We start from the raw sequence: 19,764 nt of genomic DNA, 5'->3' as shown, positions 1-19,764 counted from the left end.
GCCTAAATTTATTGACTTATCTTGCAATATTGAATTTATTCAGTTTCTGCCAAATGGTTGTTTTTGAATTTACCGGCATCGTTTGTTTCAGCCTTCCCTACATTGTACAATAAATATTGGAAGCACGGCCAATTTTTATTTTTTATTATTTATTGAAAGCACTACCGGCCTGTAAGGTTGGTTTTGGCTTAGAGAGAATATAATCCACCTGGGAACCTTCACAATTTATATCTGGGGAAAGACAATACTGTACTTGGCTAGGTGCATCAATGGACTCACTCAATGTAAGGCATCTTCCTGTCGGCAAGAAAGCAGAAGGAAAACAGGCCTGGCCTCTGTTCTGCCACTGGCCAGAGCCCACTGGGAGACTGTATCCCCTGCCTAAATCAAAGTACAGTATCAGGGAAGGGCTTTGCATGAAGTAAAGTCCCAAGTTCAATTGCTGACAACTGCAGGAGGTGCTGGGATAAAAAGCCTGCCTGAAATCCTCAGGGCTGGCTCTAGGGGTAGGCTGGGTGGCGACAAGAAATGGGGCGGGGGCACCGGAGCGATCTCCGCACCAAGGCGCCCAACATGCTTGGGATGGCCCTGGAAATCCTGGCTGGCTGCTGCCAATCAGAGCAGAGAACACTAAGCTAGATGGGGACAGGGGGTTTAACTTTGCATAAGGCAGCTGCCTCTTCTCCTCTTTCACTGCCTCTAATCATTTACTCAGGGCTCACTTCCTTCTCCAAGAGAGAGAGAGAGAGAGTCCTCTCACGCTGCTGTTGCGTAAGTCTGGTTTCATTCAACCCTGTTTGTTACTTATCCCTTTGATGACTCAGACCTCAAATGAAACACAGAGGAAATATGTCCAAGTTAGGCCATATGTGAAGCACCGGTAAGTTGGTCAGCGAAAGCCATTCCAGACAAGTTTAGAGGCTTAGCCAGAGGGAAGGAACTGCCCTTTTCTTCTTCCATGCTGCTCCCAGGATCTGATTCAGTGACACCCAAGGCCAACTGAAGGTCTCCAGCCACAGAGTCACCCAGCTGATATTGCTTGAATTAGAACAGGGTCTCCCAAACCTTTTCCCCCACCCCTTGGTATGGACCACTTGAAAACGACTGGAGGTCTTGACAGACCACTGAATGGGTTTCCTGCCCCCTGTAATGATTGCAACGCGCCACGCTAGGTGCAGCAAGATTTTTAATTGTGTAGCCGTGTCTTTTGTTCCTTATCCTGCATTACAATTTGCATTCCGAGGAATTCAAACTGTAATGCAATGGAATGCAACATAAGAAATAAAAGATGCAATGAGAAGACAATTAAAAATCATTTGTTGTTGTTTAGTCGTTTAGTCGTGTCCGACTCTTCGTGACCCCATGGACCAGAGCACGCCAGGCACTCCTGTCTTCCACTGCCTCCCGCAGTTTGGTCAAACTCATGTTGGTAGCTTCGAGAACACTGTCCAACCATCTTGTCCTGTCGTCCCCTTCTCCTAGTGCCCTCCATCTTTCCCAAGAAAGTTCCTAAAAATCATTAGAAACTTTTAATAAGATGGGTGAGTGGTCTCCCATACTCAGCCACAAATGCACAGACAGCTCGCTCGGCAGAGCATGAGGCTCTTAATCTCAGGGTTGTGAGTTCGAGCCCCACGTTGGGCAAATAAGATTCCTGTGTTGCAGGGGGTTGGACTAGATGACCCAACAATTCTAGGATTTTATGTCATGGGCTAAGTTATTGAAGCTCACAGGCCACTCGTGGTCCACAGACAACAGTTTCAGATCCTCTAGCTTAGAAAAAAGCATGAGAGTAGCTCAGTGGTGTAACACCCATTGTCAGAGCCCGAGGCCACAACCCCCCTGGTACTGCCCCCCATGCTACGCCCCTTGGGTAGCCACCCACAAAGGGCTAGCCAGAATGGCAACTCAGTACCTAGAGGGGTGAGAGTCAAAATCATCAAGATGGTGCCTTGGCAGATGTTGATGAACTACAACTCCCATCAGCCCCAGCCAGCATAGCCAATGGTCAGGGTCGATGGGAGACGCAGTTCCATCCATGCCTGGAGGAAGCAATGTTGGCTATCCCTGCTCTCATTTCTCTAGGTCCTGAGATAGAGCACAGGCTCTTTAATTCTGACTTTTCAGATCATTTGCATGTTGCATCCTGCCTTGTCATTGTGGCAAGTATTATCCCTTCTCCCATCCTCCTGCTCATAGGTGCTGATGAGAAGCCGATAAGCAAGACTCCAAGAGCAACAGCCCTCTATCACTCAGCAATTGGTATTTGGAAGCATCCTGCCTCCAATTCTGGATACTATGTACAACCAGCATGACTAGCAGCCACTGGTCGCCTTAAAAAGGTAAAGGGGACCCCTGACCATTAGGTCCAGTCACGGATGACTCTGGGGTTGCAGCGCTCATCTTGCGTTATTTGCCGAGGGAGCCGGCGTACAGCTTCCGGGTCATGTGGCCAGCATGACAAAGCCGCTTCTGGAGAACCAGAGCAGCACACGGAAACACCGTTTACCTTCCCACTGTAGCGGTACCTATTTATCTACTTACACTTTGATGTGCTTTCGAACTGCTAGCTTGGCAGGAGCTGGGACCGAGCAACGGGAGCTCACCCCATCGCAGGGATTCGAACCGCCGACCTTCTGATCGGCAAGCCCTAGGCTCTGTAGTTTAACCCACAGCGCCACCCGCCTTATCCCCCATGAATTCGTCTTAAGCCCTTTTCAAAGCTGTCTTGAGTTGGACCACATTGTGCAGTAGCTAATTCGATAATTTGACTATGTGCTAAATAAGTATTTTCTCTTGCCTGTTCTGAATATCTCACCATTGGATGACCATGAGTAGAAAGGGTGAAAAACTTTCTATTTGCTTTTTTTGTTGTTGTTGTTGGAGGGAAGAGGCCAGAGGAGGAAGGAACCAAAGAATTTAGGAGATTCCAACTACAGCCAGAGAGGGGTGAAGAGGACAGATCATGTTCGGGCTAGTACTTCTCAAGCAAACTGAGGTGTAAAGTTTGCTCAACTCTTTCCTAAAGGGGAAAAGGGAAACGGCAAACGCAGAAGTCAGTTTCCGATCTATCCAGCGTGTGACTGTGCCAGCCTCTTTGCAGGCATCCCGAAACAAGGGGCAGGGGGTGTAGCAATCGATACACACACACGAGGAATGCTGACATCACTGTTTCTATATGCAGTCAGCAAGTTTATTTCAAGTATTATGACAATCATAAAGGAGTCCCTGCCCTTGGGATGACAATCTAAAAAGGCACGACACAAAAGGAAAAGGAGTTGGGAGAGAGGAGGAAAAGAGCAAGTTCCGAGAAACGGAAGTTTGTCCATCACTTTTTCATAGAAATCCCCATGGCAGCATTGGATTATAATGCCAGGAATTTAGGGGGGGTTGGGGGGGGAGGACAGGGGGACAGAAAGAGAGTCAAAAATGCCAGCTATCCAGTTCAAATCTCACTGCAGGTTTATGACCTGCCATGTTGTTTTTATTCTGGTTTTGCATTGCTCTGTTTTTATTCCATGTTAAAATGGACAGCTTAGTCAGCAGATTATGAGGCTCTTAAGCTCAGGGTTGTGAGTTCAAGCTCCACATTAGGCAAAAGATTCCTGAACTGCAGGGGGTTGGACTAGATGACCCACGTGGTGCCCTCCATCTCCCATGACTCTAATATTTTTAACCTTTATTGGAATCTGTCAAGAGAGATTCGGTTATTATTGGGCAGTAAAGAAGTGAAGTTCTGGAAATTGAATAAATAAATCAATTACGGTCAGACTCTGCACCACCCAACCTGCAATACAAAGAGTGCAATCTTGATCGATCATAAAGCTGGTTTGTTGTAAAGATTAACCATGATAATCCTACTTCAGGGACTGTGCCAGCAGCAAAAGTTGTACTCTGGACCAAGGAAGTCCTCACCTCCAACACGAGTTCATCAGGCCTACAGCCCACAACTCCCTATGTACACTTACCTGGGAGTAAGCCCCACTGAGCGTAGCGGGGCTTACTTTCTCAGTAAACATGTGTAGAACTGCCTTGTCAGGGAAGCTGTGTTAAGTCTCGGAGCCCTCTCCCTGTAGCCATAAAATACTGATCTGCCAGATTTATTCTAAGGATTGTTGAAATTGTTTTGTTTTGATTTTAAAAAATGAATGCACTTGTACTGTTCAGTCAAAAGGGTTCCCAGATTGCATAACAAATATAAAGACAGAGAGGAGGAGAAGCAAACAGGCAGGTTCTGAGTCAGAATTCCTACAAGCAGTGGTTTTTTTCTTTAAAAAAATGTTTAGGGGTACTCTCATTTTCCTACTCATATTGAAATACTGCCCCCTCAATGAGGCCAAATTTAAGATTCACAAAATGTGTAGGCGCAGGCATGGCCAAACTTGGCCCTCCAGCTGTTTTGGGACTACAACTCCCATCATCCCTAGCGAACAGGGCAAGTGGTCAGGGATGATGGGAACTGTAGTCCCAAAACAGCTGGAGGGCCACGTTTGGCCATGCCTGGTAGGGGGTATGTGTACCCCTGCGTCCCCCCAGAAAAGAAAGCACTGCCTACAAACAACCAGCTAGGGTGGAAGTAGTTCAAGCAGAGGAGAAACCATAAAGGAGCTAATATTTCTATAGGACCGATGGAGTGGCCCTCCTCCCCTTCTCTCCCTCTGCTCGTTCTAGATAAGGCTGATCAGACTTAGAGACAGGTGCTTATGAACAAAGTCCTTCCTCCAATTCTTTGCTGCACATAGCGTGTGGGTTTGCCCACTCTCGACACTTACATAGCAACAAACCTGGGTTTACCACAGCAAGTACACTCAACAGGAAGTTAGGGGCCAGTCCTGGCTCTCTGGCAAGCATGCAGATCAACTCATGGCTTTTTAAACACCCATTTGTCACATTCACACATTATATTTGATGGTGTACACTTTAATGCAACAACGCATTAAAAAGTGCCCAGGCACCAACAGGAGATTTTGATCCTAACCAGTAGTTAACACATATTATTATTATTATTATTATTATTATTATTATTATTATTAGGATGCGGGTGGTGCTGTGGGTTAAACCACAGAGCCTAGGGCTTGCCAATCAGAAGGTCGGCAGTTCAAATCCCCGCAATGGGGTGAGCTCCCGTTGCTCGGTCCCTGCTCCTGCCAACCTAGCAGTTCGAAAGCATGTCAAAGTGCAAGTAGATAAATAGGTACCGCTCTGGCAGGAAGGTAAACGGCGTTTCCGTGCGCTGCTCTGGTTCACCAGAAGCGGCTTTGTCATGCTGGCCACATGACCTGGAAGCTGTACGCCGGCTCCCTCGGCAAATAACGCAAGATGAGCGCCGCAACCCCAGAGTCGGCCACGACTGGACCTAATGGTCAGGGGTCCCTTTACCTTTACCTATTATTATTATTCCCAAACGCAATGAGATTATATATATATATGTAAATAAAGGGTTAAAGAGCCCCAAACAAACCTGATCGCAATCCATATCCATCTTCTGCAAGCAAACAGTCCTCCCTGCCCCCCTCTACTTTGCAGAAGAGTCTGTTTACATTCTGGGTGTGCAAGTTACAATGCGGAACTAAGCAAAGGCCAGCCTCCCTTCCCCATGGCAGACAAGATGAGGCAGGTCAGGGAGTATCAAAAATGACACCATCAAGGCTCTCCGTCTACGCATTTGAAAGCTCTGTGTTTTTGGACAGTGTGTAGGAGGTCAAAGGACTCTGCAGAACGTGCTGTAAGAGTGTGGGGGGGGGGGAGATCTGGAGGGCTGTGTGCTGCACACAGAGCAATCTTAAACCCAGCCAGATGGGTGGGGTATAAATAACAAATTATTATTGTTGTTGTTGTTGTTGTTCTTCTATACTCCAAAGGAAATCCCACTTAGTCCAATGAGGTTTACTTCCAGGTATCACAGGGCTACAGCTGTAAATAATGTGCTTCCACTGGCCACAAAGTCCTTGCTGCCTAAGGTCTCCATTGGTTACCGGTAGGTGATCAGCAACATGCTGCTAGTTTGCAGACACAGCTCTGCATTTGCAACACAAGCCCAGTAATAATACTGGCCTTTCTTACAGGGTGGCTGTAAGAATTTATGAGAAGACAGATGCTCTGCAGCACTGTAAAGGTATTTTGCATTTAAATACTTTGGCCAGCCGGCCTGCTGGTTCTTTCAGCTTAGAAAAAGGCAGTTTGTGCAGCTGGGTCACAGCCCTGCCTAGGATGAGACCCAAAATCTCTGGCCTGGGCATGATGTTCACTGGGTAGCCTTGGACCAATCACCTCATCTCAGCCTAGGCTACCTCCCAGGATTGTTGAGAAGACGAGGAGGGCAATCTGTATTTATTTAATTATTGCATTTATATCTCACCTTTCCTCCAAGGAGCTCAAGGTGGCATACATACATCGCTTCCTCTTAATTCTATCCTCACAAAGCCCCATTCTCCCCCCCATGAGATAGGTCAGGCTAAGAGTGGGTGGCTGGTCCAAGTTCACCCAGTAAGCTTTGTGGTTGAGTGGGGATTCGAACCCTGGGCTCAGAGGTCCTAGTCCAGCTCTCTAGTCACTACACCACACTGGCTCCTGTGTATATATAGCTTGTGTATCTTGGAAGAAGGAAAGAATATAAAGGTGAATAATTAACAGCACAGGGCAAAGTAAAAAAACACAGAAGGAAAGTGCTTCAAGTTATTTGCCACTTGGTGTTTTTGTGTGTGGCTATTTTAGAAGACTTCTTCTTAGTTATTGCTCATTTGCAATAACTAAGCAATTTTAAATGTAAAGGCAGAGTAAATAAAAAGAAATAAAATGTATTAAAACCAAACACTCAAAAAAGCATAGTAAACTTGGGAAGAGGTGAAATCTGTTCCATGACACATTTCTTCCTCCCAAAGACTCCTGGGAACTGTAGCTCTGTAAATCTCAGTTGCCAGGATTTTTGGAGTGGGCATACTTTAAATGTATATTGCATAGGTGACCTTAGTCTGTTTTTACCCCATAAATCTGTTCTGTTCCCACTATGATCTACCAAACTAAAATGCCCCTCAAAATACCGGGTATGTGTTTTGATACTTTGGGGTGGATAGCCCCAATCTTCACCCCATTCAGAGTTGAACAAATCAGGTAATTTCTGGACAGGGATTTGCAAAGATCAAATCCCTTGGGCTTCACTAGGCCAACTAAAACTGACATCTTACTGAGATGCTGTTGAAAACTAAAATTCCCTGCTGGCTTTCATAAGGGAAGGGGAATTTTGTAAGAACCCAGTTAGGAGAAAAGAAAGTGTCAACATCCCTAGTCATCAAGCTGAAGGATCTTCATCACTGCTTCATCAATGACTCACCATCACAAAGCACAAACTGGAGAGGGGGCAAAAGAGAGACAGAGCTATCTCTCTCAATATACTGAAGCCTGAAGGATATTTTTTACCAAGTTTTTCTTTTTCCTTTTTAAAAATGGACTGGCCACAGCACCAAGAAATTCATCAGGTGGCTTTTCAAGCTTCAGCAAAATCTCAAGCTGAATGTGTTCATAATTTTATAAAATAAATTGTGCTGTAGAGATGAGCCCCTTCCTGGTTTTATGCTGGAATGCAGAACAACATTTTGAGCTGCATTTAATGTTACATCTTTTTTTTTAAAGGAACTGAACCTAATTCCAAGTTTATAATGAAAGCAGAGTCAGGAATGAGACAGGAAATACAGTAAGATCAAAGCAAAGGAACAGCTTCTAGCCTCTTCCTAAAGTATGGGGGAAGGGCTACAGCTAAGGGGGGGGAGTGTTGCTCAGTGGTAGAGCATCTGTCCTGCATGCAGAAGCCCTCAGGTTCAATTCCCAGCATCTACAGCTAAGGCTGGGGAAAGACTCCCTTGCCTGAAACCCTGGCGGGCCACTGCCAGTCAGTGCAGACACTACCGTACTGATCTAGATTAACCATTGGTCTGATTCAGTATAAAGCCACTTCATACATTTCATATACAATCCTAAAACCTGCTTACCTAGGAGTAAGCTTCATTGAGCTCAGCAGGGCTTACTTCTGAGTAAAACACAGGATTGTGCAGTAAGGCTGCACACTTATCTGGGAGCAAGTCCCCTAATATTGTAGGGTTTACTACTGCGTAAATATGCATAGCATTTGATCATAGGTTATGCCAAAATAGCAAGCCATCGACACAAGTTTGCTTCAGGTACACAATTCATTCAGGCCACAGGGATTGACTTTATTTGGACAGGTATGTTGCTTGCTTTTAAGAAAGAAGAAGCAGAGAGGATGTACCCTCAGCTGCTACAGTCCTCTGGGATGCTTTTATGTATTGGAGGGGAGGTTTGCCAACAGCAGTAGGAGTTTTGAGGAAGGAAGAGGAGAAAGGAAACCAGAGGCATCCAGTGAGGCTTCTGCAAAGATTATCTGTTCCCTCCCACCGTTTCGGGGGGGGGGGGGAATCCAGTGTAAAGGGATATTGATCGTGGTGGTGCCAAGATGGCAGCTCCCCATTTTTTAAAGGTATCTTCCCTGCTGCTGCTGCTGCTGCTGCCGCCACCTCCCATCTTTAGGTTGGGCAGCTGCCATTTTGAGTTCCCCCCAGCAGCCCCTCACAGGTGTTAAGATCAGCAAATGGTAGTTTCTGCTTGGTATTTTCTCAGGCATCAGAAATTGGGGGGGGGGAGGCATTATTTATAGCTGCCCCTGGGCTTTGCAATCTCCTCCCTAAAGATACAACCCTTTCTTCTGGCCTTGACACGGTGTGTATATATAAGGACCTACCATGTATACTGACTGCAATTTGTTTTAATCACTTTTAAGACTGTATGTTTAAATAGTTGAAACCGGGCCTGGGACTGTGCAATGAAGAGAAAGGAAGAATATACTCTAAAACGATGATGATGATGATGATGATGATGATGATGATGATGATGATAATGATGATAGAATTGCAAGGTTGGAAGGGATTTCCAAGGGTCACGTATTCCGACTCCTTGCAATGCAGGAATCACAGCTAAATAATAATATGTATATGGATTTTCCCCAATTTATCTGCCCTCCATGGCACGGTGGGAAATGTTAAATGGTGGTTTATCAACCCAGCCGTTGTCCCCCGGAAAGCCTGAAAGGCGGGGGCCCATATGTAAGATGACGATTTTACTGAGCCCCACCCCCTCAAAGCAAAAACCCACCTGGAACTGGCCCTGCATTTTTGTCTTGTAGTTCTAAGCGCTGAGGAGAGATATGGGCTTCCACATTTATCATCCACAATAATCTTTAAAAGTCTGATCAAATGGAAAGAGTACATTTCGTCTCGTCCAGATCATCGCAGCACATTTTAAGAGCAAGGTTGAATGGAGCCAAGTTCAAGTTTTAATTTTAAAAAATTACACATTTAAAAACAGGATTAGCTTTAATTAAGGAAAGCCCACACTCTTCCCACATAATAGAGAGGCCTCCACAGACCTCACCCACCAGCCGGGTGTCCTCAGTTCACTGGCTCAACTGGAAAGTCTACTTGAATAAGAACAGCCAGGCCTCTGACCTTAAGAGATGGCAAATTAACCCTTTTTGGCGCTACACAAAAGAGCATAACAGGAAGGAAATCTGCAGCAGAGACCTCAAATTTTAATCTACAGCACCTACACTTTAAAGCCACCCTGAAAAACTGACCAAGAAAGGACAATCTGCTTTTGACACTCCACTAAAATGGAATCTGAGGCTGAGCACACAGCCGCCGACATCAAGCTTTGCTTTTCAAAATCTCCAGCACAAAAACAAAACACCTCTTTGCATTTGGGGAAGTTTGGCCACCCAACATGGGGGAACCCAAGAGGGTCCACTGCCAAACTGCTCACTTCAAAACAAGGTGATGTCAGGCACCAGGATGAGCTCAAAGTGTGGCACCTCGGCATCCTTTCCAAGGCCATAGAATGGCTTTCTTTCTTCCTCATAAAAGTTGGTCTGCCCTTTCCCTGGCCACCAAAAGCCAGCTTGTATGAACGCAATTGCCTTACTCTGTCCCAGAACATGCAAAGGCTGAGGCTTTAACAGTTCTTGGAGAGAGATGGCCGGTCCCTTCCAGTTGACTCCTGCCATACAGGATCAAGGCAGTTCATCCTCCGAACTTGATACAAGCCTAGCCCCCTAAAGGAGGAATCTTTCTTTTCTTCCCTTCTAGTGAAACGCTGCCATCCTAACACACGCACGCACACACACACCACTCCTCGCAAGTAAGCCCCACTGAAACGCGCGTTTAAGGGGCCCGATCCTGGCCCCGTCATTAACTCTTAAACGTTCTCACTTTTCATGATACAGCTTGGGGAAAAGGTAAGGACAACAGCAGCAAAGAGACTGGCCACCAAAGACTCCTGTCCCGTACAATTTTCTGGGAATGATCCACAAGATCTGGAAAGGGAGGACAGATGACCCACTCCAATCTCTCTCTCCCCCCCCTTCCGAAATCTCCCAAACAAGTACTTACCTCCAATTTACTGCTGTACTTTAGGCCTGAAACATACGCCTTCGGTGGAGCCCCGGAAGGTGGGTGATAAATGTTCATTTTTCCTTCGCTGGGAAGCCGGTAATCCTTCATATTTAGATTTCCCCCCCGCTTTATTCTCTCTTTTTTACGGAAAGTTTATGATGAAGTGCGATTGGGGGGGGGAGGGAGAAGAGAGCGAGAGGAAAGCAAGGCAAGAAAAGTTTCCAGAGAGAATCCCCACTTTGGAGATGTCCCAATCTCTTCCTGGCTAGATCAGTGAAACAGAAAAGAAGAATCGCGGCGGGGAAGGGCGGGGGTGGGGGCTTTAGCCAGAAGCCATGGCCGGAGCAATCCTCGTCGGCGAGTCGAAAGCAGCGAGCAACTTTCTTCGAAAAGAGAAGGCGTCGTGTTCTTCTTCCTCCCTTGCAGCCTCGATGGTGACTCCTTCTCCCCAGCTGGCTGGGTCTTTTCTCCCGGGCGCTGGGTGACTCGCTTCCCCTCCTCCTCTCCCGCTCAGCAACTTCCTTGTGGGTCGCCCCTTCCGCCGCAGGTAGCCAGTTTCAAGGGTGGGGCCGCAGGAAGAGCGCGCGCTCGCTCGCTCGCGCGCTTCAGATTTACCTGGGCCTCTTGGCCCCGCCTTCCCGGCAGGTGAACTGAGCAGGAAGTCAGTGTCTGTCCCCCCTCCCCCCCGCACCGGTTTCTCTCGGCATCCTTGCGGGGCAGGCGATTGGCTGGCGGCGTGAGGAAGAGAGCACCTGCTTGGCATGCAGAAGGCTCCGGGTTCAAGCCCCCAAGTAGCATCTCCAGGTTGGACTGGGAGAGATTCCCGCCTGGAACTGTGGAGAGGCGCTGCCAGCCAGTGTAAGCAACTTAGATGGACCAGTGGGTGAGTGGGATCTGGCTCAGAGTAAAGCAGGTATGCTGGGAAGAAAGCCCATTTTACAACTTGGTGCTAACAGTGGCAGGCCTGCTGCCTGATCCTACGCAGGAGAGCCAGTGCTGGATTTACACATAAGCTAAACAAGCTATAGCTTAGGGTCCCACTCTCTTGGGGGGCCCAAAAAAAATTTAAAGGAAATTTGTGCACTTCCAAAATATAAGATAAAAAACCAAATAAAATAAAACAAACCTACATACAGCAACAGTGTTTGCGTTGTGTAGGCTCCTATGATGTAAGTAATGGGCCCCACATATAGCGTATATTCAACACAAAAAAAGTGACAATTTGTTGTTGACAAAGGACAAGTGGACATATAAAGGGCCCCATTACAGTAGCTTAGGGCCTCATCAAACCTAAATCCGGCCCTGAGGGAGTCTCCTAACGACTCTCAGTTCCCAGGATGCTTTGCAAGCTACAGTTTCCCAGGGTTCTTTGGGGAAAGCTATGGCTGTTCAAAGTGGTATGAAACTGCTTTAGATGTATATAGTGCAGATGTGGTTTATGTGGCACGCACTTCAGAATAAAGGCCCTGCGTTCTCAGTGCAGATCTCAGATGTCTGTTGATGGGACCAGCCCCACAGCCCACCTACGACCATGTGCCTCTTGCAAAGAGTAATTTCCCAACAGTGTTAAAATCCCAGTGGGATCTTAGCGAGGCAGTGTGCTAGCCAGCAAGATGGCTTCAGGTTCAAAGAGCACACGAAAGAGTGAATCATTGGGAGCGGCAGCCCAAAACAATAATAATCAAGAATTACCCTGCACAGTAAGAATATGCAACAAAGAAATGTGTTACAGAACAAAAGAGCATGGTAAAAAAGAAGCCAAGGCTGTTGAAGAGCTGGCACTCCAGAAAAAGTAGCAGTTGCTAAAGGAGACAGGTGTTTGCCTCATTTCCTTTTAGGTGTTCAGTATTTGTGCATTAATACATTCAGGAGGTCTCTGGTACACTGCTAGGCCCAGTTCATTCCTTCTCCAGCCTCCATAACAGCTAGGAGACACAGGAAAATTTGTACGGACAAAGTGCTGTTAAAAGCATTCAGTTCCTGCTCCCTGCTATATATAATGGTTTTGCTTATGGTTTTGCACAGCAGAATGGGGTTCCTGAGAGTGGCTGTTTTCACCTGTAGAGCCTGTAAACCTCCCCACTGTTCTGTAAATATTAAGTGGAAATGCTGTTTTGGGGTGGTACAAATGGAAGTGCCGCTCACTAGCAGTGAAAGTCAATCACAACTTCTGATCACAAGCCAAATTAGTGAGTCAGATATTTGTTTGTCTGAAGTCACAGCCATCACAAGGGCCAAGTTATCTTAGTTCACCCACATATTGTTATCATTAACCATATCTAAATTAACACAGTCCCACAGCAAATAGTGATATATAAACAGCTGTAGCCAAGAAAAAGTGGCCAGTTCTGATCTCTGCTATGCACACACACCAGATAAATTTAGATAAGCCTCTAGATTCTCTCAGTCTCCCTTCTGCTATATTGAAGAAAAAATAAAATGAAGATCTCCCTAACAGATGCTGAATACTATTAACAGCATGTGATTGATGCTGCATTTCAGGTTTACAAGGTCTTCCTTGGGTTTTGGTTCCTTTTCACTAGGAAGCAGAGGTCACCGGACCGTCATGGCTGGGAGTCCTGGAAGACCTACTCTCTGCATTGCAAATATTTTCCACCTGGCCTGGGAGGGCAGGGCCCTGACTCCAGCTACAAAAGCTGAGGCTGCTGAACAGAATCTTGGGATGAGGTATTGGGGGTTTTTTTTGGGGGGGGGAGTTGTTGAAGGTGGGGTTGTTGCTGTTAAATTTCTTGGATCTTTATAAAATAAAAAAATTCCTTCAGTAGCACCTTAAAGACCAACTAAGTTTTTATTTTGGTATGAGCTTTCGTGTGCATGCACACTTCTTCAGATACAGTGAAATGGAAGTTTCCAGGCACTTATGTAGAGAAGGGGTGGGGAGGGGTGGGGATGGGGGGATCACTCAGAAGGGTGGTGGAAATGGGTGATTGACTGACTGATAGCTGTTGATGACCGGAAACGACTGCAAATGGTTTTGCATGAAAAAGCAAGGGTGGAGATGGCTGAAGATCGCTTATCATGTATAATGAGATAAGAACCCGATATCTCTGTTCAAACCAGGTCCCTCCATGGTTTTGAGCTTGGTGATAAGTTGCAATTCAGCAACTTCTCTTTCCAGTCTATTTCTGAAATTCTTTTGTAGTAAGACAGCTACTTTGAGATCTTGTATAGAATGTCCTGGGAGATTGAAGTGTTCTCCTACTGGTTTTTCTGTCTTCTGGTTCCTGAGAACACTTATTGGGCTGATGGGAATTTTACTGCACTGATCCACTTTTAATTTTACCTGCCAACTGTTCTCTGTTTGATTTTTTTTTTAAGTAACCAACAGCACTTAAGAACAGTGGAAAGTCAGGGGTATAAATGCACCTGACAAGTAAATGTGGGTTTAAAAAGACAGCAAAAAACCACAGAAGAAAGGACTAAGCTTGTCCACTTTTGCTTCAGGCAGTTGGACTGGAAGAGATAGGCCAAGTTAAATGCCCAGTCAGGTTCCAGTGAAAAATATCCTTTAATTAGTTAACCAGGAAATCAGGGTCAATTCAAACATACACAATTTCAGCTTCTACTGGCCAAAACTTCCCTCTGTCAGTCCCAAAGGAGCTGTGCCGTGTTACCTCAACACAGAACACTCCTGAACTAGACAACAGACAACCAGTACTTTGCAATCCTGGAAACTGAGTAAAGTAACTTACAGCATTATATCATTACACTGCTTTTTTGTAAAATAGGAGGAGGAAATAGTAAGTCACAGCTTGGGACCAGCAGACGGCACATAGTATCTCCTTCTTTGATTCTGAATGTAGCAGATGCTGTTAATCAAGAGGGCTATAAACTTAGCTGGCCTTAAAAAAGATAAATAGCAGGTGTTTGTCAAATTTACTGGGGGGGGGGGACACCCAAGAGTAGTTACCTCAGCAACTGAAAGGCCTTACCAAATAACGGGTTTAAACTCCTTTAATATTATTCTGTATTTTGCCCCAGTTGTCTCAAAACGGTCATTTTGTGCATGAATAGCAGCCCTGGAATCTTGCCTCTACTTTGTTCTAATAAGCACAATTTGCTCACTTTTAAAAAGGGGAAAACGGAAACTGACAATCTGTTTATTATTCCAATGCTGCAGCTGTGGCAGAGATAGCATATAAAAAAGTATGTGCATGTGTGGCTGTGTCGAACAATAATTCCTCCCCCCCCCCCCCCCCGTTAGTGTGTAAATGTTCTTAATTGGATAAAATGCATTTTGATAAGAGATTCAGTTAAGAATAGGAAAGTCAATAGTGATAATCAACATCAGTAAAATGAATTTATATGAAGATAGCTTGGTACACAGTGTCAAGCTTTCTTTAGCTTTTCATTCCAAAAGGTGACTACCCCGTCACATAAAGTCCAAGGTGTTAAGCTTTTCGTGGGGAAGGGTTTGCTTTTGGCTCTTTTTCACAACCAGCTTAGAATACCCTCTTCTCTTTCTCTCTAGGCTTTCTTCAACTATGGTGAGCATTTCACATAAGGTCAATTTTATACCACCTTATATAAACACTTAGTTTGATGAGGATAAAGCAGTATAGGTGAAGTTTATGCACAGAGAGGGAAGGAAAGTTGCCAAGAAACTTAGTTTTTTTAAAAAAAACTGAATAAAATTATCAAATAAACAGGTGAAAGCTTAGGCACCAAATATTTAAAATCCAGCATCAGAACGTCCATAAGAACCACCCTGGAAATGATAAAACTGAAGTCCGGTGCAATATAACTTGTCCATTTCTTCTAAGACCTTCTTGCCTTAATTCAGCAGGTTTCTTTGAAACTTGTATTCTGTTAGGTTGAAAATTTAAAAAAAGAAGAGACCAGACTTTCTGAGCGGATGGCTGGGTCCAGCAACTTAACATGAAGGTGTTAAGGTTATTAAAATGCAGCACTCCAGGACGCTTGTGTTAGGGTTTCTGCTTATTCTAACAGAAACCAAACGACGGGCATTTCCCACAAGTGCTTCCAAAAGATCAGGAACCAACTTGCGGGTAAGTAGAGTCTGACTCTAGCAAGCCCTAGTTGGGCAGAAATGGAATAAGAGGGCTGGAGTAACTCTTGCAAAATTACAGCTTGCCGTTGAATTTACTGATCTGGTGGCTGTTTTGGAGATGGCGCTGCTGTCACGACAACAGTGGAGACTGCTTTTGTAGAGCCAGACACCGTTCCCTGCTGGAGATGGGAGGCTGGGAGTGTCTGAATTCGCACCTGTGCAAAACGGCATGCAGAAGGAAAGAAAATACATTTAATCATTCAGCTGACCCTCTGCCACGTTGCAGAAACATAAATACTACTGGGAGCTGAACTGTAATCAAGCAAAGCCCTCCACTCCCATCTTGCCCTTGTCTTCAGGTTACCAGTTCCAATGTTTAAGCAAGTGTGTTCGTAGGGACCCCCCCCCCCAACCAAATCTAAGCTTCTTATTTGAATGTCAAAAATGAAAAATAATCAGAACATTTGTGTGGTACAATGATGTTGGGACTGTGAGTGTGCCATGTCAATGCAAAGTCCTGATGCAGCAGAGGATAAGGGGGAGAAATGAGATGCAGGCCTTACCTGTGTGGCCTGGCCTTGTTGCTGCAGCTGTTGTAGCTGCTGTGCGGTCAGGAAGCTCACTGGCTTGTTCCCAGCGATCAGTTTCGTCCCAGCTGGCATGGTGGTGAGAATAATGTTTCTACCCAGTCCGCTGATACTATTGGAAGAAACCCGTTAAGAAGTTAGTGGTGACACAGTGGGGCTGGATCTTGCTAAGGTGCTTCTTGCATAATAGCAGAACTTAGAAAGTGTGTTTGTACCACATTGGCCTTGAGTATTGGTCAGAACCACCATCAGGCTCTGAATATGCTACAAGAATGTGTCTAAACACAACCCTGTGCTCAGGATTAACCAACAGCTGCACTTTTTACCCTTCGCCTTCCAAGGGTTGGCTGCAGAATATCTGCACAATTCCATGCTGCTTTAGAGGGGAACTGCCTAATGAGTAGGAAAAACGACCAAGCCTTCTTTTGAGCTTTTAAAAGGGCAGCTTGAATTTGTGTAAAAAACCAGCCGGGACAGATTTTCCATGCTTAGAAATGAAACACTCCCACCTGCCAACATCTGTAAACCAAGCAACTGTCAAAGCCACACCTAAAAGGGCAGGCTGAAAAGTTGGCAACCCCAGAAGGTGGGTATGTGAGGTATCCAAATCAAAACACCACCAACACTGGTAAACTCGTCGGCCACTAGTTGGATTTGGGAAGCAAGACTCAGTAGTGTGAATTAGCACTTCCTACAGGCAGAATTTGTTTGACTCATTTTCTGTGACTAAGAGGAAATTTGCAAATTTGATTGCTTTAAAGTCCTTTTGGCTAGGCCTTCCATTGATCTAATTGTGATCTGCAATAGTCGCTCATCATACACAAATGCAGTCCTGAAGATTGCACATAATCCTCCTGTGTTACTCACTTGGCCCCAAGGTTGCCTTTGATAATGGGGGTCGTCATTACACTCTTGCCTTTCACAGGCTGGCTTATGACGGAGAGGGGCACTGTGATACGGGCAGGCAGCTTCCCCTGGGAAAAGAAGCATCAGACACAGAAATTATAGAGGTTCAGCAACCACCTCTCTGCCACACAGTTACCAAGAACGGGGGGAAAGGCCCTCCCCCAAATTAAAGTTTTCAGGATGCTGAGGGGTTCCCAAAATACATACACAGTTGTTGCTAATGGCATTCAATGCTCTTCCATAAGTCAGTGCCTACTTATGACAGACAGGGTGGCATCCCCACTTAGAAACGGATGCTTGTCAATCAAGCTTATCCTACCAAAAAACAGGAATCACAGAATTGTAGTGTTGGAAGGGACCCAAAGGGTTATCTATCCCCTGCAGGGATGACTTACTGCCTGGGAGGTGGAGACGACTGTGGTGCTCACTGGAACCTGTCGCATAGTGGTCCCTGTTCCTATTGTTATGGGTGTCCCTGCCCCCCCTGACACAACAGCAACCGCTTTGGACACAGAAGCAGTCATGGTTGGCAGAGAAACAGCGGAGGTGTGGACTGTGCCAGGGACGCTCACAGACGAGGCAGCAGTCATCTGCTTGGCATGAGTGGCCACTGTAATGGTCTGCCCAGCTTTTGGTGGCATCACCCCCATCCCCTGCACAATCCTTATCGTGGCAGCTGGCTTGGCTTCGGTGGATGCCACTGTAGTGATGGCCTTGCCCTTCTGGTCTGCTACAGTCATGCCCAGAGCCGGCATCAGCCGGAACGCAGAGCCAGTGGACTCCACAGTCTTCAAGTCAGGAGTCACTTTGACCACTGTGGGCCCAGCTGGGCCCGGTGAGGCAGAGGTGGGTGTGCTGGTCTTGGCGGGAGAGTCAGAAGACTGGATGGGGCTGGAAGTCACACGCAGAGTGGCCGAGATGCCCTTGCCGGCAGAAGTGTTTCCAGTGGCTGCAGCAGTGAAGAGGTCTTGTGTCAGTTTGACGGTGGTGACTTGGGACTTGGCCAAGGTGGCCATCATGTCAGGAGTAATGCGGAGAACTGTCTGTCCCTTTGCATCAGTGGTGATGGAGGAGGGAGGCAGGCGCAGAACGTCCTTGCCTTGGATGCGGAAGTTGGAGGCGGTAAGCGGGATGCTGCTCCCAGGCTGGCTTTTCATCCCTAGCTGTCCGGTAATAGCCACCTGTAAGGAAAAATGGATTGTGCTGAATATCTCTCTTGCACAGACAGAGACACATACCATTTCCAAGGCAGAATGCTATACAGCACTGGGTGCATGGATGAATACCATGCTCCATTAAAGAGAGACAAGGCACGCCAAACTAAGCTACTAGGAAAGGGCAAGATTTTCAGCAAGTGCTCACATGCCCATGTATATTTTGCCAGCCATAGCATTTTGGGCAGGGACCCATTGGTAATTTAAAAGCACAAAGTCATCGTGCTCAGCTTGTCAGCTTCTCAAGGGCATCTGGCTGGCCACAGCTGGAGCCAGAACACTGAACTCAATCTGATCAGCATAGGCTGGCTTTTATACTCCAAAACCATTTCTCAGTATGGTACAGCCCCTCACCTGTTTGATGATATTTTGGCCAGCTACGTTCTGGAGGACTGTGGTGGATGAAGAGGAAGAAGTCGAGGAGGAGGAGGATGATGACGACAGAGACACAGAGGAGGAGTTGGGGGCAGAGCTGCCTGGAGAACTGGTCACTGGCTTTGGGGCAGGGCTGAGGGCTGCAGAGATCCCTGTCCCAGCAACACTGACTGGTCCTGTGACAGAAACTGTTGGCCTTTGCACCTGGACTGGGCTGGTCTGAGCTTTCACCGTGACAGTGTTGACAGCCTAGGGACAAGAAAAAGTAGATGTCGTCAAGGTGGTTGTCTTTTTGCCTATTTGGTGCAACACCCTTCTATTCAGTTTCATGATGCCCTAACATTATTAGAAATCCTGAGACAACAGTCCTCACCCTTGCAGAATTAACTACTGAGGATACTCTTTCCAAATGCTTCTCTTCCAAATGCCCTTTAAAACCTATTTTATTCAGGAATGCTCTCTCTTCCAATCACGCTCTCTCTGTACACTTGCATGGCTTTCCTTCAGTTATAAACTGCCCATGGGATTTAACTGCTTGCAAAAAGTATGTGATGTGTCTAAGAGATGACCATAGGCCATAATTCAGATGACAATTTGGGAAGAAGACTGCTAATCCTTCTGGCTAACTTCCCACAGAGATATCCCTCACCTGAGGCAGTGCTTTGGTTTGTGCAGAAGTGGAAGGGGCATGGACCTGAGGAACAGGTGCTGGTGGGGGCTGTTGCTGCTGCTGGATCACTGGTGGGGCTGGCTGAGACACAGGTGGGAGGCTGGACTGTGTTGTAACCACTCGAACCTGTGGGAGTCCTGAGGAAGATGTGTGGCTGGCCACCCGAGGAGGGGGGGTTTGCTGAGGCCCAGTTTGTGATTGGGTACTTTGTGCTGTGGAGAGCAAAGTCCCCAGCTGTGGCATGGTGGGAGACGACACCAGAAGGATGCTGTGAATAAGTTGAAAAGAGTAAGTTGATTAACTTAAAAGCACAAGTCTGTTCTAGAACAGTCCAGCAATCAGCAAAGTTTTCACTATTTTGCCTTAAGCTACCAAAATCAATCAAGCATTTAAAACGGTTATTAACAGGTAATAATTCTAGCTGCAACCAAGCAATAAATAGCTCACTGAACAGATAATTCATTGCAAGACTACATAAACAGATTTTTACAACTGATTTGCGATATCTATGTGATTTTCACCT

At 46.2% G+C, this 19,764-nt stretch overlaps 2 protein-coding genes and 1 long non-coding RNA gene across 9 annotated transcripts in view; 1 reads left to right on the top strand and 2 right to left on the bottom strand.

The window, feature by feature from the left end:
* The window catches only part of ST14 (ST14 transmembrane serine protease matriptase), a 43,189-nt gene extending 32,209 nt beyond the window's left edge, over positions 1–10,980 (bottom strand). Inside the window, exon 1 of the mRNA XM_035138938.2 lies at positions 10,455–10,980. Coding sequence (XP_034994829.2) covers positions 10,455–10,565 — 111 coding nt within the window. The 5' untranslated portion in view covers positions 10,566–10,980. The remainder of the gene's footprint in view (positions 1–10,454) is intronic.
* An 85-nt stretch (positions 10,981–11,065) lies between these two features.
* Positions 11,066–19,764, top strand: part of LOC118096779 (uncharacterized) — a 13,284-nt gene continuing 4,585 nt past the window's right edge. The window contains exons 1-2 of one of the 2 annotated variants that reach the window (XR_004693970.2): positions 11,066–11,315; positions 13,001–13,145. This is a non-coding gene — a long non-coding RNA (uncharacterized LOC118096779). Of the gene's footprint in view, positions 11,341–13,000; positions 13,146–19,764 lie in introns of both variants that reach the window. The other variant, XR_009556809.1, reaches the window with a different exon arrangement.
* Positions 14,415–19,764, bottom strand: part of NFRKB (nuclear factor related to kappaB binding protein) — a 26,991-nt gene continuing 21,641 nt past the window's right edge. For all 6 annotated transcript variants that reach the window (XM_035138931.2, XM_035138936.2, XM_035138935.2 and 3 more), the window contains 6 exons: positions 19,221–19,509; positions 18,551–18,820; positions 17,378–18,163; positions 16,944–17,050; positions 16,053–16,188; positions 14,415–15,704 (listed from right to left, as the gene is read on the bottom strand). In XM_035138931.2, coding sequence (XP_034994822.1) covers positions 15,582–15,704; positions 16,053–16,188; positions 16,944–17,050; positions 17,378–18,163; positions 18,551–18,820; positions 19,221–19,509 — 1,711 coding nt within the window. In that variant the 3' untranslated portion in view covers positions 14,415–15,581. The remainder of the gene's footprint in view (positions 15,705–16,052; positions 16,189–16,943; positions 17,051–17,377; positions 18,164–18,550; positions 18,821–19,220; positions 19,510–19,764) is intronic.

The sequence above is a fragment of the Zootoca vivipara genome, chromosome 15 (genome assembly GCF_963506605.1).
Source record: "Zootoca vivipara chromosome 15, rZooViv1.1, whole genome shotgun sequence".
Lineage (NCBI taxonomy): Eukaryota > Metazoa > Chordata > Lepidosauria > Squamata > Lacertidae > Zootoca > Zootoca vivipara.
The sequence above is the reverse complement of the archived record's forward strand: the minus strand, read 5'-3'. Positions and strand labels throughout refer to the sequence as shown.